Source organism: Leuciscus leuciscus, assembly GCF_965113295.1.
Source record: "Leuciscus leuciscus genome assembly, chromosome: 17".
NCBI classification, from domain to species: Eukaryota; Metazoa; Chordata; class Actinopteri; order Cypriniformes; family Leuciscidae; genus Leuciscus; species Leuciscus leuciscus.
In genome coordinates, this window is record NC_138741.1 from 38,376,344 (window position 1) to 38,393,587 (window position 17,244).

A 17,244-nucleotide genomic window follows, 5' to 3' on the forward strand; every position below is an offset into this window, starting at 1 on the left:
GAAATCACATACTGTCAAAGCGTGAATTGCATTTGATGTGGAACGAACTTCTCGAGGGAAGCACAGCAAGAAGGTTCCCGGATCGAGTCCCGGCTGAACCTGGAGACCATTCTGTGTGGAGTTTGACCTGCATCCCAGATAGCAACAGAGTCTGGGCCAAATCCGGCTTACATTTGGCACTCCTGACTTGATTCTGGCATTGTTGTTGTTTTTTTTGCAATCTTGTGTTAAAAGGCATTAGGCGGAGTTCTGAGTAATTTTCGTTGTTTTTTTATCAGCATCAATGACTCAAAACAGCCAAAAATAAACCAGATTGGTCCCAAAATTAATTTGCTATCTGGGATGTATTTAGACTGTAGGGTAAACCAGAGTCCCCAGAGGAAACCCTCCAAAAATGACATACAGTATACTGCGTTACACTAAACTGGGAAGGGTCACAGCACTTGCATATTGTTGTCCTATTGTTAGTTTACCTTCTTCAATTGCTCTCCTCATTTGTAAGTCGCTTTGGATAATGATTAAATATAAAATGTTAAAAAGGACAAGAAATATCATAATAATTGTCCATATATCCCATGTGCTACATTGCAAGTTTTCAGAATGTCGTTATTCACAAAAAAAAAAGTTCTCTCTGTGGAGCTTGACAGGCATGGACACCATATCCTTTTGCCATTATATCTTTTATTTTATTTTCTTGGTCTTCTTTTTCTTCCCTTTAACCTTTGCTTTGCTGGCGGGCTCAGGGTTTAACGCCGGCCTGGATCTGGTCAGGTCAGCGGTGGGGCTGAGTTTACTGCTGGCCACACTTGGGTTAGACGTGGAGTGCAATCCTTGAGCAGAAGAGGGTTTGCTGGTCGATGGTTTAGGGATGCTGGCGAAAAGATTCGGTTGTGAATATGAGCGCATGTCTGGTGATCTCGAGGGGTTCCCTATCATGGGAAGGTGCACATGCTCGCTGCTCATGTTATTGACGGAGTAGCGGCTGCTGTTGGACATGATTATATGGTGCCAGGAGCTGAGCGGTGTGGCAGAGAAGTGCTGGGGGCCGCTGGAGTCCTCTTTGCCGACTCCTGGTGATATTATCATGGAGCTCCGTGGGGTCACGGCCTCTACGGCGCTCTCGAAGGTTTTGAGGATCCTGTCGCTCTTCTGCTTCTCCTTCTTCTGCCGCGACTCCACTTTACGCAGTTGGCGCCGGTGGTCTCGCATCATCTGTTTCCTAGTATCTGCCAGGCCTCTGTGGGGTAGTAAGGCAATAGTTCAGCAATAATAATTGTACTTGCAGGTATTTTTAGTCAGCAAAGTGCAATGAGAATGGAAAGTGGTGTAACAGACCTATAATTCTATGCTTATTCTAGGCTTAATGCACAGATTCAATCTTTTGACCATGCCCGTTTTATTGTCCCACCTTTTTACATTCAACTTACGACTTGAATTGTATCTGATATCTGTATTTACATAAATCTCCAATAGATTGCATTGGCTTTTAATGTGAGCACCACATTGACCCTCAAGTTTTGAATGGTTTGAATGTTGGTCAGTTGAGAAGTATGGGTAAGACCTAGAAGGCAAGAGTGGTGGGAATAAGTTTACACGTTTAACGAATTGGAATTATGGGTTCAAAATATCCGCCTCAACAAGAGAAGCTTTGAGTTTTGTACAAGTGCTTACGTTTGCGAATGCGCTAACATCTTTCCCTCACTATCGCACTCTGGGGAATCGGATTTACGTGTTTAGACGTAGGCTAGTAGCCTGGCAAGCCAGACCTACATCAAGATGTTAGGTCTGGCAACTCACCATTGGCACGGCTCAATCCGAGGGGCGGGATAAACGGTTGTCTTTCAAATTCCCTCTGCACGCAATAGGATAGTGCTACAACCAACCAGAGCGTTTTCCCAACAGCGGATCTAGTTGATAGATTAAACTTTTGCCGTATGTGGTCGGCAAAACTACAAACACATCTTTCTTTTTTAAGAATGACTTAATTGCCGTTCTTTGTTCTTTTCTCAAAGAACAGCTTAACTCCAAGTCCTCCAGAGTCACGGCCAAAGCCGATTCGAAAGACCGCTGTTCACCAGCAGCAGCCATTCTTTGTTTTCAAGTAGCAGGGAACCGTCGCAACTCTGCCGTCATTATGTTAAGCCCGCCCCGCCTACTCTATACACGATGTGATTGGCCTGACTAGAGTATGTTTTTTCCAGCTCGAAAGTCAACGGAGAGTTGCTAGACTACACTGGCTGCAAAATAAATGTTGCTGCCGCTAGGGTGCGTCTAGATTTCTAGGCTAGTAGGCTACATGAATGATATAAAACTTGGACTTGACAGATCATTGTGCGTTTTTTGTTTTGTTTACACCAAATGTGCCACACTCATCCTGAAGAGTGAAGCCAAAGCATTTTAGTCTCCTCCTGGTTGCTGGCTGAATAAAGGTCTAAAGGTCATAAATCCCACCCTCTCCATGTAATTGAATGGGATGCGAGTGTACAACAGACATAATTATTTGTTATATTTAACAAATAATCCATAATATACCTCACCCAACAAGCAAACCATGGGATAGAGTTATCTGAACTACCCCCAAAGTGCAGCTAACACATAGGCAGAGCCAGGTGTCCGGTTACAGGACACATTAAGACTAATAAGACTTTAGAGAATTTTGAGAGTTTTGTCTCGAGTTGAAAGGACAAACAACCCCTTTTAATCCTACATATTCTACATATAACCGCTTAAGAAATGTATTAACATGTATCCAATTTTCCCATCTCATGATTTTCCTTTTATAGGGTCTGGCCTTTGTATTAATTCAAACTCTTTTGGATTAATGTTTCAGAATTGCATACTATGGTTAACTAAGATCACATGTGTACCATGTTTGGCATCTATGAGTTTTAATGACCTGTCCTGAATGATCATTTACATTATATGTTGATACCTCTGCAACATATTAGTATTATAAGAATCTTTAATAGTTTCTCCATCGACACCCAATCAAAGGTTTCCCTCCGAAAGTACAATTCCTCATTGGCTCACTTAAATCCTGAGGGTGAGACATCTTCACACTTTAAATATCAGATCACTGATAACAAGATCACGGCCGATAACTCTGATGTGAAGATGACTGGTTCTCTCTCATCAAGACAACATCAGCAAAGATCAACTAGGGCCTCAGCAAATTGCATCAAGACAGTTTTATTCAAATGAGCGAGACATGCAAGTATCAAACTTAGTCTCATTATTTGATACATTAAGTATCCTTACCCCTTTAAAGAAGGGCATGTTAGAACTGATGGTTTGCTCAAGGCTGTTGATCTGCAAAATTTCAAACAATGCTACAACTTCTTGCTTTCCTGTATTCTGCTTCAGCTCTCTTTCCCTTGGTAAACTGTATGCATGTGTGTGTATGTTAGATTAGTTTAAGTGTTTAATGTAGTTAATAAAGTCTTTTTTGTGTCACATGTAAAGTTGTCCTTGTTTCCTGCACATATACTGCAGTTCCTAATCCCGCTGAGTTTGGCTACATGCTCTGAGTAGCACTGTACAGTAAGAAAGTTATTTCCCTTACCCCGGAAATTAACATTTCTTAGAATTAATAAATAATTGATTCTGAGCATTCGCTGGACGAACAGGTTAGTTGATTGTGGTATTAATTCTTCTACATCAAGTTAATTCTATTAACTGCTCCAAATATTTATAATAAATTATAAAGGGTTATCATATTTCCCGTGGGCTAATAATTTACTACACAAGCCAAACTAAAAAAAAAATCCAGTTACACTTCAAATGTTTCTTACATTTATAGTTTCTTTCATTTTAGGTAGTTCTTATAACGCTGACGTATGCATATTTAATTAACTGTCATGACCCTGATACAGACTAATTACAGAGTCACTGACTGGGATTTCACCAGTTCCTGTCACCCCTGAAGTAGCTTACTGAAATATTGCAGTGAAGCACTGTTGTTTGAACACTCTCAAAATCAGTCACTTGACAGTAACACAGCTTGCTAGGGTATCGATCAGAGTTTATGATTTATGACCTTCTGTAAGTGTGTGAACGTGATCATAATGTTACAGTATTGGTGAGAACGATCCTGGTCTGTGTGCTTTATCATGCATTTAATATTTGATGACTACATTATCTCAGTGTTTGTGTTAGAGCAGTAAAAGACAGTCCACCTGTAGTCCACTATGCCTGTTCGGTCTCTGTCCAGTCTCTGAATCAACTCCTCAATCTGGAATCTCTCCAGTGGGATGCTGGATTGCTGTGAGGTGGGACCAGAAACAACACATGTCAGTTGATGCTCAGGGTTAGGTTTTCTTACATAGTTTTACACTACCAGACGTTTGGACTCCTCTACTCATTTTTAAAACTATTTTCTACAGAATAATAATGCAGTCCCAGATGACAGAGAACATTCCCAGAACACTGGCTAAAGTTCGGGCAAGGTTCTCTCAAAGTTATGAACTAACGTTAATAGAACGTTTGTTCAGAATGATCTGGTCTTTAATAATTTTAGCATAAAAACATTTATTTATTTCTGAAACATTTTAGTTGGATGTTTGTTTAACATAAAAAAAAAAAAAAAGTAACTAGTTTGGGAATGTTCAGAAACAAAAGTAACGTTCCTGGAATGCTTGCAAAATGATGAAATGTAATGTTCCCTTAATATTCAGAAATAATGTTGTCGTAACTTAATGGGAAAGGTAGCAAAACGTTCTTAGAACATATTTTTGTTGGCTGGGGTGATGATGAACAAATAAAAACTCTCTTTTATTCAAGCTTCTTCGTTGTCTAGATTGAAGCTCTGCTCACTCTGGACATTCATCAAGCAACTTCATGGATTTGGCTTCATAATTTTAGAAAAATGGGACTTTTAAAGACACAGTATCAATACCTGAACGGCTTTTCTGAAGTCTACGACAGGAACGCGCATTGTCCCATCCTTGTCGATGTTACGGAAGAAGTCCCACAGACGAAGCTTGCGCTGATCAAGGTAATCCTTCGAAAAGACAATTCAGCAAAACCGTCAGACTTGAGGAATACAAAAATCCAAATTTTTCCAATTTGCTAATTATACTTAAAGGGATAGTTCACCCAAAAATGAAAATTACCTCATGATTTACTCATCCTCAAGTCATCCTAGGTGTATATGACATTCTTCTTTCAGACGAATACAATTAGAGTTCAAGCTTTATAATGGCAGTGAATGGCCACTTTCTGTTTTGAAGTCCATAAAAGTGCATCTATGATCTATCCATCATAAAAGTGCATCTGTCCATCATAAAAGTGCATCTATCCATCATAAAAGTGCATCTATCATCATAAAAGTGCATCTGTCCATCATAAAAGTGCATCTATCCATCATAAAAGTGCATATGTCCATCATAAAAGTGCATCTATCCATCATAAAAATGCATCTGTCCATCATAAAAGTGCATCTATCCATCATAAAAGTGCATCTATCCATCATAAAAATGCATCTGTCCATCATAAAAGTGCATCTATCATCATAAAAGTGCATCTATTCATCATAAAAGTGCATCTGTCCATCATAAAAATGCATCTGTCATCATAAAAGTGCATCTATCCCTCATAAAAGTGCATCTATCCATCATAAAAGTGCAACTATCCATCATAAAAGTGCATCTATCCATCATAAAAGTGCATCTGTCCATCATAAAAGTGCATCTATCATCATAAAAGTGCATCTGTCCTGCATCTGTCCATCATAAAAGTGCATCTGTCCATCATAAAAGTGCATCTGTCCATCATAAAAATGCATCTGTCCATCATAAAAGTGCATCTATCCATCATAAAAGTGCATCTATCCATCATAAAAGTGCATCTGTCCATCATAAAAGTGCATCTATCATCATAAAAGTGCATCTGTCCATCATAAAAGTGCATCTATCCATCATAAAAGTGCATCTATCATCATAAAAGTGCATCTGTCCATCATAAAAGTGCATCTGTCATCATAAAAGTGCATCTGTCATCATAAAAGTGCATCTGTCATCATAAAAGTGCATCTATCCATCATAAAAGTGCATCTATCATCATAAAAGTGCATCTATCATCATAAAAGTGCATCTATCCATCATAAAAGTGCATCTATCATCATAAAAGTGCATCTGTCCATCATAAAAGTGCATCTGTCCATCATAAAAGTGCATCTGTCCATCATAAAAGTGCATCTGTCCATCATAAAAGTGCATCTATCCATCATAAAAGTGCATCTATCCATCATAAAAGTGCATCTGTCCATCATAAAAGTGCATCTGTCCATCATAAAAGTGCATCTATCCATCATAAAAGTGCATCTGTCATCATAAAAGTGCATCTGTCCATCATAAAAGTGCATCTGTCCATCATAAAAGTGCATCTGTCCATCATAAAAGTGCATCTATCATCATAAAAGTGCATCTGTCCATCATAAAAGTGCATCTGTCCATCATAAAAGTGCATCTGTCCATCATAAAAGTGCATCTATCCATCATAAAAGTGCATCTATCCATCATAAAAGTGCATCTATCCATCATAAAAAGTGCATCTATCCATCATAAAAGTGCATCTATCATCATAAAAGTGCATCTATCCATCATAAAAGTGCATCTATCATCATAAAAGTGCATCTGTCATCATAAAAGTGCATCTGTCCATCATAAAAGTGCATCTGTCCATCATAAAAGTGCATCTATCATCAAAAAAGTGCATCTGTCATCATAAAAGTGCATCTGTCCATCATAAAAGTGCATCCATCCATCATAAAAGTGCATCCATCCATCATAAACGTGCATCTGTCCATCATAATAGTGCATCTGTCCATCGTAAAAGTGCATCTATCCATCATAAAAGTGCATCTATCATCATAAAAGTGCATCTGTCCATCATAAAAGTGCATCTGTCCATCATAAAAGTGCTATTATAAAGCTGCATTATAAAGATGCACTTTTATGATGGATGGATGCACTTTTATGATGGACAGATGCACTTTTATGATGATAGATGCACTTTTATGATGGATGGATGCACTTTTATGGACTTCAAAACAGAAACTGGCCATTCACTGCCATTATAAAGCTTGGAAGAGCCAATTTTTTAATATAACTCCGATTGTATTCGTATGTCATATGTGATGACTTGAGGGTGAGTAAATCATGGGGTAATTTTCATTTTCGGGTGAACTATCCCTTTAAGCCGTTTTAATTTCCATGAGTGTAGAGTATATACCTGAATGACTTTCATGGGGTCAATGCGTTTCCGGGGCTTTTTGGCGATAAAGCCTCCAACGCCTCCATACTGCACCTCCAGACTGGGATGTTCCTGACAGATCAACTCTAAGAGCTGCACGAAGTTCTCGTTCACCAGCACGTTCTACAGCACAACACACACACACACACACACACACACACACATCATGTGCAAAGAAAACACATTTTACTCCAATTCTGTATTTTACTGTTATATTCAGTTGACCAGTGGTTCTCATCTATATGCTCAAATATATGCAACTAACCACTGTTAGCACAGTAAAATAAGTAACAGTAAAAGGACAAAACACTTGTGATATCAAAGGTCATAAAGGTCAATTAAACTCTACAGAATTTTACACAAATACAAATCACATTAAAAGACATATTTATCAAAAATGACAAGATTTCTTTTGGAAAATATGGAAGCCTGTATTTATGGAAGCTTGTTTCCACCAGGGAATGAAAAATAAAAAAGGTAATTCTGACTTGTTTTCTTGCAATTGCAAGTTTATATCTCGCAATTCTGACTTTATAACTCGCAATTGTGAGAAGAAAAATCTATACTTAGTTTATCTATTTTTCTTTATGCCTTAATCTTTCACATTATTTAAATGCACTGTACTGTTGATTCCCTTTTTGAACCTCACAGTTGTTGAAGTGTTAGCCTTATCAGAACAATAAATAAAGTTTATTAAAAAAATACATTATTTTGCATACTGATTGGTCTATGCAGGTTATGCTCATGTTAATACATTTCAGTACTTTTTGTAGGATAAGAAACTTTTCTGTGTACTTTGCTGGCTCGGCCCTTAAAATCAGAGTCCTAAAGCAGCACTCACACATATGTTGATCTCCTCAATGGCGGTTTTCGGTGTGTTCTTGACAACATTGATCAAAGTAAGAGCCCCCTCTACTGTCAAAGAGTTATACGCCAGCTGTAAGGAAACTATTATCAGTATATAACAGCAGGTGACACTTAAAAATATGTGTAGTTTTAGTACAATGTGTAAGTACACTGCAAAAAAGATTTTCTTCCTCAGTATTTTGTCTAGTTTTCCAGTACAAATGTCTAAACATTCTTAAATCAAGATACATTTACTAGACAAGCAAAATTATATTGTGTTATTTTCTGAAAAATAAAATAAAAATAAATCATCAATATTAAGCGAATTTTCTGCTTAAAACAAGAAAAATGATCTGTCGGCAGGGTCAAAAATCTCACTTCATTTTTACACATTTAAAAAAATATATACATATCTTGATTTAAGAATGTTTCAATTTTGTACTGGAAAACCACAAAAATACAGTAAGAAAGTGTAAAAGTGTAATTTAATTGCTCATAGAATGAATTGTTGCATATGAACATATTGCATTGCGTTTAAAACGGTGAACCCAAACTAATCTGGCACAGTGATCAGTATTGTGGAGTGTAAAGGCACACACACCTGCAGCACTCTGAGCGTATCGTTGGCCTCCAGCCCTTTACACAGCAGGCCTGCTCCTTCATCAGTGATGCGGTTGTTGTTGAGGTCCAGGTGCACCAGCGTGTTGTTGAACTTCAGTGCTTCACCCAGAGCTAAAGCGCCCTCGTTTCCAAAGCCGTTCCAGGAGAGGTCTAAGTGCTTCAAAGTCGTGTTGACCTGATGAGAGGGAAATCTCTTTCCATGATTTGCACAATGTGACACTGAAAAGCATGTGATCCTTTGAAAAATAGTGAAAAATAAATAACAATCATAATTGTATACTGTAAAGAATGTTAGTAATCACTGACCTTAAATCATTTAAAATATGAATCCTGTACATACGCTTAAAATGACATGCGGCTGTTCTGTAACATAATTGTTTAGATTTTTCATAAATTTCATAAACCAACACAATAACAAAATATCGTCTAATAATCATCATCGAGAAAATCCCAGAATTTGTCAATATCGCACACCCGTACGTAGACAGGAGAATGCATCACAATTCAATGAGTGTGTGGTGTGACCCATATTACACCCGTAGGGCCCTAAATACTGTGTGTGTGTGTGTGTGTGTGTGTGTGTGTGTGTGTGTGTGTGTGTGTGTGTGTGTGTGTGTGTGTGGCGGTACCTTTAGTCCAGCACAGAAAGCTACAGCTCCTTTCATCCGCAGGTGATTCCAGCTCAGATCAAGAACTTCTAAACCGTCATTATTTGCTGCATGAACAGACATTTAATCATCGTGCTTTCTTTCATTCTACTGTACGTTTAACTCTCTCACATCACACGTGTGTTCTCTACCGATCATTTGACCCAGGTGTTCTCCGCCTCGGCCACAGAACTGGTTGTGGCTCAGATCCAGCTCCTTGACTCTGTAGTTGCTCTGAAAAGATACAGATGAGATGTTTCTATTCTCAAAAACAAAAGTTCAATTTGTTTAAATGCAATTTCTTGCAATATAACTTTTGTTTTAACGCATTACTTCTTAAAGGCGCAGAGTGTAATTTGTGCACCAGTAGCAGTGCAGTGCTCAGTGTCTATCAGAACACAGCATGCGATCATGATGCTTTATTCTGGATCATCAAGAGAGTCTTTTAAACCAGTTTGCACTATGCTAAGCTAAACTGAAAACACTCAGAAAGGGAAAATGTTTCATTTGACCATTTTAGCTTTGGTAATATAATGTAATGTGTGCTTTAAAAAAAAAAAATTCTATCATAACATTTTCTATAAAGTGATTTTCTACAGTAGTCATGAAAACCAATCAGGGAATATTTTGAGAACTTTGGCTAACGTTCTGTCAAAGTTATGAACAAACGTTCCTCCAGTAACATTAATAGAACGTTCGTTCAAAGTTATCTCGTCTTTAATAATGTTCTCAAAACGTTAGTACAAAAACATTTATACATTGTTCATGGAAAAAAAAAAATCAGAAATGTTTAAATTTTACTTCTTGTTTAAGAACGTTCAAAGAATATTCAAAAGTAACGACCCCACAATGTTTGCAAAATTATAAAATGTAATGTTCCTTTAAAATTTATACGGCCAAGAAAAAAAGAAAAAAAAGAAAACATTAAAAAAAACAAATAAACACGGGACATTTTTAAGTTTTAGAAGTAATGTTTTCATAACTTAAAGTCCCCCTGTAGTGAATAATTTTATCCCTTAAAACTCACCAAAATTACATATTTAAAAATTTTTCCTTGAAAAAAAATGTCTTCTTCATGCCTTAATATAGAATGTAAGTCGACACCCTTGCCTCATTTAGTATACGCGGTTCTATGAATATGCAAATGAGCCCCGCCTCCACTCACTCACTGCAGCTCAGAGATCCACTGGTTGAAAAACACACATGTACAAACTTTGTAAGTGTGTTTCTTATTGAGATTGAAAATGATTTATTAAAGTGCCTAAAAGAGTTTTGAGTGCGGATCACAGCTGTATTCTAGGAATAATTATATAGATTTACGCACCAAAACAAGATTCAAGATATGAGACGAGAGAGCGCGGTGTAAACGACTCTGGAACTCGATTATTATTGAGATTTAGCCACACTTAGTGTTTTTTTCCCTCCACTTTACCTAGAGATGAATGTGTGACTATGGTAACTGGATTTGTTTTCTGTTCTGTTTGCTGCCATTCATTTTTATACTTACCGAAAAAGAATCTGCAAACCATTTGGCATCATGTTCAGCAAATGTATTCCCTGTGAACGCAAACATTGTGGTCTGTGTCAGTGTGAATCAGGTTCACTGTGTGAGCATGTGCTACTGTGCAATGGAAGCCCGTTTAGGTAACAAAATCATGCTTTGGTAAATCACAATTATGACATAAAAGTTGAAATTATGACTTGTCAATCATGACATAGTATGTCAGTTTTGACTATCTCATAACTATGACTTAGTATGTCAAATTTCTATTTTTATCTCAGAAATATGACTTGGTATGTCATAATTTACTTCTTATCTCATTATTATGAACTAGTATGTCAGTTTCACTTTTAATCTAATTATTGACTTTTTATGAATTTTGACTCATAATTATGACTTAATATGTATAACTTAATATATTAATTTATTACTTAGTCAATTTTGACTTCATATCATAATTAAATCATAATGGTTAGATAAAAAGTCAAAATGATCACTGTCATAATTATGAGAGTGAAAATTCTGACATGAAAAGTCATAATTATTAGATAAAAAGTGAAACTGATATGCTAATTCATAATTATGAGATACCTACTCAATTATGACATACCAACAATACTGTCAATTTTGACTTTTTATCTCATAATTATGACTTGGTGTGTCATAATTGAGTTTATCTCATAATTATGAATTAGTATGTCAGTTTCACTTTTAATCTCATAATTATTTTCGTAATTACTCGTAACTTTTTACCTCAGAATTTCACATTTTTATCTAATAATTTTGACTTTCATCTCATTATGTCATAAGATTTACCAAAGCATGATTTTTTTCTTATTAGACAGAAATGGGCTTCCATATTATGCACATATACATGAAATACCTGAAAGTTTTAATGATTTAATGGAAATGTTTTCCAAGAGCATTTTAGCAACACACTCCGCTCCAGCGGACTGAAGGTGATTGTCGGAGAGATCCTGCAAGACGCCAGATGTCACATGTTAACATTTTGCTTCCCTCTAGTGGACAAAAGCATTGCAACAGGTAAATGAGATGATGAGACTGACTTACGAGGTTCTGAATGGTGAAATTGGCCCTCAGCATCTCCATGAAGTATCTGGCCCCTTCGGCTAGCAGGAAGTTGTCTGCTAACTCCAGTGTTGTGGTGTGCATGTCTGTCTGCGCACACAGAGAGCGAGAGCTCACGTCAGCATCACCACATCAGCTTTAGTCTAACTAAATCTGCCTTACCACGAGGGCGATCGCGAGGGCTTTTCCTCCCAGGGGCCCGAGTCCATGGTGGTTGAGGTTAATGGTGGCGCAGCCCAGGTTCCTGAGGAAATATCTGACTGGAACGACTCCCACCAGTTTACAGGCCTGCAGGTATAACTCTTCAGTGGACAAATCCTGCCTGACGGGCTTCAGCTCTGATGCTGTACAAACACACACATGCTTTCTCATGGTCATCGTCATCATCATCATCATCATCATCATCATCGTCATCATCATCATCATCATGTGATGCTGCTGAAGTAGTGATGCAAACAGGGTCGGGTAAAATTCACTGTTTAAGAATATTACTGTATTTTTTTTTCTTCATAATGTCTTGATAAATGTCTGTTTATATACAGTACACTGCCGTTCAAAAGTTTTGGATCGGTAAATTTTTTTATGTTTTTAAGAGAAGTCTCTTCTGCTCACCAAGGCTGCATTTATTTGATTAAATAATAATAATAATATTGTGAAACATTATTCCAATGTAAATCAGCTGTTTTTTTATGTGCATAAAGTAAAATGTAATTTATTCCTGTGATCAAAGCTGAATGTTCAGCATCATTACTCCAGTCTTCAGTGTCACATGATCCTTCAGAAATCATTCCAATATGATAATTTGATGCTCAGGAAACGTTTATGATTATTATCAAAGTTGAAAACAGTTGTGTAAAATTTGTTTTCAGGATTCGTTGATGAATAGGAAGTTCTATTTCATTTATCCGAAATAGAATATTTTGTAACATTATAAATGTCTTTACTCTCACTTTTGATCAATTATTTTGATCACAGGAATATGACTATATATTCACATAGAAAACAGCTGTTTTACATTGTAATTGTTTTTTTATCAAATAAATGCAGCCTTAGTGAGCAGAAGAGACTTCTTTCAAAAACATTAAAAAAAATCTTACCGATCCCAAACTTTTGAACGGCTATGTGTGTGTGTATATATATATCCTTGTTACACTACACCTGTAGTAATAACAGTAAATTATGCATAATTATAGGTAACTAACCCTAAACCAAACTCTATAGTAATCACATGTTGTTAATTAATATGACTCAGTACTTAAATGTATAATAATTACACTGTAACAAGAAGAGATTTTATTGTTACAGTGGGTACGGAAAGTATTCAGACCCCCTTAAATTTTTCACTCTTTGTTATATTGCAGCCATTTGCTAAAATCATTTTTTTCCTCATTATTGTACACACAGCACCCCATATTGACAGAAAAACACAGAATTGTTGACATTTTTGCACATTTATTAAAAAAGAAAAACTTAAATTTCACATGGTCCTCAGTATTCAGACCCTTTGCTGTGACACTCATATATTTAACTCAGGTGCTGTCCATTTCTTCTGATCATCCTTGAGATGGTTCTACACCTTCATTTGAGTCCAGCTGTGTTTGATTATACTGATTGGACTTGATTAGGAAAGCCACACACCTGTCTATATAAGACCTTACAGCTCACAGTGCATGTCAGAGCAAATGAGAATCATGAGGTCAAAGGAACTGCCTGAAGAGCTCAGAGACAGAATTGTGGCAAGGCACAGATCTGGCCAAGGTTACAAAAAAATGTCTGCTGCACTTAAGGTTCCTAAGGGCACAGTGGCCTCTATAATCCTTAAATGAAAGACGTTTGGGACGACCAGAACCCTTCCTAGAGCTGGCCGTCCGGCCTAACTGAGCAATCGGGGAGAAGAGCCTTGGTGAGAGAGGTAAAGAAGAACCCAAAGATCACTGTGGCTGAGCTCCAGAGATGCAGTCGGGAGATGGGAGAAAGTTGTAGTTAGTCAACCATCACTGCAGCCATCCACCAGTCGGGGCTTTATGGCAGAGTGGCCCGACGGAAGCCTCTCCTCAGTGCAAGACACATGAAAGCACACCTGAAGGACTCCAAGATGGTGATAAATAAGATTCTCTGGTCTGATGAGACCAAGATAGAACTTTTTGGCCTTAATTCTAAGCGGTATGTGTGGAGAAAACCAGGCACTGCTCATCACCTGTCCAATACAGTCTCAACAGTGAAGCATGGTGGTGGCAGCATCATGCTGTGGGGGTGTTTTTCAGCTGCAGGGACAGGACGACTGGTTGCAATCGAGGGAAAGATGAATGCGGCCAAGTACAGGGATATCCTGAAAAATTATTTTCCTGTAAATTCTCGCTTATCGGGCTTATACTACTCTGAATAATGCCTGAACTTCGTATTTTGAGCACTTCTTGCGTTGTTTTTTGCCTCTTCACGATGACTTGCTTAATTTAGTCCCAATTTGTAAGTCGCTTTGGACAAAAGCGTCTGCTAAATGTAAATGTAAATGTATCCTGGACGAAAACCTTCTCCAGAGTGCTCTGGACCTCAGACTGGGCCGAAGGTTCACCTTCCAACAAGACAATGACCCTAAGCACACAGCTAAAATAACGAAGGAGTGGCTTCACAACAACTCCGTGACTGTTCTTGAATGGCCCAGCCAGAGCCCTGACTCAAACCCAGTTGAGCATCTCTGGAGAGACCTGAAAATGGCTGTTCACCAACGTTTACCATCCAACCTGACAGAACTGGAGAGGATCTGCAAGGAGGAATGGCAGAGGATACCCAAATCCAGGTGTGAAAAACTTGTTGCAGCTTTCCCAAAAAGACTCATGGCTGTATTAGATCAAAAGGGTGTTTCTACTAAATACTGAGCAAAGGGTCTGAATACTTAGGACCATGTGATATTTCAGTTTTTCTTTTTAAATAAATGTGCAAAAATGTCAACAATTCTGTGTTTTTCTGTCAATATGGGGGTGCTGTGTGTACAATAATGAGGAAAAAAAATTAACTTAAATGATTTTAGCAAATGGCTGCAATATAACAAAGAGTGAAAAATTTAAGGGGGTCTGAATACTTTCTGTACCCACTGTATATTGCATATTTCTTTTTCTTGTCATGACTTGTTTTGGCAATATTGTATGTAAACACAATCATGACAAGAAAGTAATTTAAATTGTATTGAAATGGCTTAATTTTAATTACTGAGTGTGAATTTGGAATGACAGGAACAAATGAGTTTGATTGATTGAGATGAGTTTCATTAGTCCGACATAAATAATTACATTATTCTTTTAGACCAACTGTGCCTTTTTATTCAATGATATGTAGAATACATTGTTCCCCAATGATTATTGATAAAACTATGACCAATACTGTCAAATACTAAATTTGATACATTATTAAAGTATTAGTTCACTTCAGAATTAAAACTTCCTGATAATTTACTCTCCTCCACGTCATCCAAGATGTTCATGTCTTTCTTTCTTCAGTCGAAAAGAAATGAAGGTTTTGGAGGAAAACATTCCAGGATTTTTCTCCATATAGTGTCTTCAATGGGGTCCAACGGGTCGAAGGTCCAAATGTGAGTTTCAGTGCAGCTTCAAAGTCTCGACACGATCCAGCCGAGGAATAAGAGTCTTATCTAGACAAACCAGCCGACATTTTATCACAAAATAAAATAAACATTTATATTCTTTTTAACCACTAATGCTGGTCTTGCACTCGCTGTGATGAGACACACATTACGTAATCAGGTTGAAAGGTCATGCGTGTTCCGGTTCAGAAATGTAGGGTAGGGCAAAAAACTCTCATCTCATTTTCTCCTCCAACTTCAAAATCGTTCGACATCGTTGCTTTATCTTTTATTATTTTTTGTAAATGGCGTTTGTCTTAGTCTTTGCACGTTCTCTTTGTAAACACTGCGTCTGTTCTTCCGCCTACGTCACGCGTGACCTTTCAACATGATTGCGTAATGTGTGTCGCATCACAGCTAGTGCAAGACCAGCATTAGTGGTTAAAAGTATATAAAAGTTTATTTTGTTATAAAATGTCCGCTGGTTTGTCTAGATAAGACTCTTATTCCTCGGCTGGATCGTGTCGAGACTTTGAAGCTGCACTGAAACTCACATTTGGACCTTCAACCCGTTGGACCCCATTGAAGACACTATATGGAGAAAAATCCTGGAATGTTTTCCTCCAAAACCTTCATTTCTTTTCGACTGCAGAAAGAAAGATGAGAACATCTTGGGTGACGTGGAGGAGAGTAAATTATCAGGACATTTTAATTCTGAAGTGAACTAATGAAGCATAGCTTCAGTTCTGGCAGGTCACGTTATCTCAGCTGATCCACATCGACCCATAGCAATACGACGCCTATCACCGTATACATTTATAAGCTCCTTCAGTATTATCAGCAGCTAACTGTATGCTAATTGTCAGTCGTATTTGACGATAGTGGTCCTGACAGAAATCCTTTAATCTAATGCTACAACTAGAAATATGATAACATGTTTATGGGTAATTTAAATACTGAAAAGGAAATGTAAAATTATAAACATTGAATTTGACTGAATTTTAATTACTTAAAGTACTATTACAAATCGGCATCCTGTTTGGTATCAGATTTCAGCTCGACACACAAGCCTGAAGGCTTCATGAGCGCAGGAGATTGAGTTCTCCAGTGTCTCCAGTCTTACCTGGAGCGTCAGCTTCATCCTCCAGGATCACCTCGTGTGGATCCTCGTGTTCGGTCAGGCTGAGGGAGTCCAGAGAGAGGCTGTGGACACCGATGCTGTCAGCCTTCATCTTCTACACACACACTCCGACAGTGCTCTTGCTGATGTGTGTAGGAACATGAAGCTGGCGTACGTGTCTTAGCAACAGGTGTATATGTGACACCTGCACTAGTGCTGGAATCCGGCGAGGGAAGAGAGAGAGAGACATTAAAAATGCATGTCAGACACAGTCAGAGAGAGACTCACATTCCTACAGAAGAAGCCATAGTAACAATAACATAGTGAACTTAAACACTTAAAAACTAGCAGAATTATCTGTAGTCCCCCTGTGGTGTAAATCCAGCTTTAATGTAGTTTATGTGTGTATGTGGTGTTTTTAATATGCTTTAAGACAAACCATGTGTAAATTCATAAGTCGACAGCATTGCTGAGTATTTCCTCCTTAAAACTGCAGTGAACCAAAGACAGTCTCAAACACACGCTTTGAAATCGCTGGTGTTTCTGACGTCACAAACTACCTTGTAACCAATCAGATCAACGTGTGATCGTC

General features: G+C 37.8%; 1 protein-coding gene across 1 annotated transcript; it reads right to left on the reverse strand.

Moving 5' to 3' along the window:
- Window positions 1-549: 549 nt before the first annotated feature.
- On the reverse strand, window positions 550-16,860 carry lrrc74a (leucine rich repeat containing 74A). Its single transcript, XM_082143490.1, has 13 exons — window positions 16,656-16,860; window positions 12,118-12,299; window positions 11,938-12,045; window positions 11,750-11,843; window positions 10,873-10,922; window positions 9,518-9,599; window positions 9,348-9,433; window positions 8,699-8,893; window positions 8,093-8,188; window positions 7,231-7,374; window positions 4,895-4,999; window positions 4,176-4,261; window positions 550-1,237 (listed from the first exon to the last, which is right to left on the reverse strand). Exons 1-13 carry the CDS (start codon window positions 16,762-16,764, stop codon window positions 682-684), a joined length of 1,893 nt encoding a protein of 630 aa, XP_081999616.1. The 5' UTR covers window positions 16,765-16,860; the 3' UTR covers window positions 550-681.
- Between the last annotated feature and the right edge of the window lie 384 nt (window positions 16,861-17,244).

What these genes read in the sequence shown, in the direction of transcription:
- lrrc74a (XM_082143490.1), bottom strand. Translation starts at nt 16,764, where the DNA reads ATGAAGGCTGACAGCATCGGTGTCCACAGCCTCTCTCTGGACTCCCTC. An exon ending in TAAATCATTAAAACTTTCAG is followed by an intron (nt 10,923 to 11,749) that starts GTATTTCATGTA and finishes TTGCGTTCACAG; the next exon opens with GGAATACATTTGCTGAACAT. An exon ending in TTGAGGAGATCAACATATGT is followed by an intron (nt 7,375 to 8,092) that starts GTGAGTGCTGCT and finishes GTTGTGCTGTAG; the next exon opens with AACGTGCTGGTGAACGAGAA.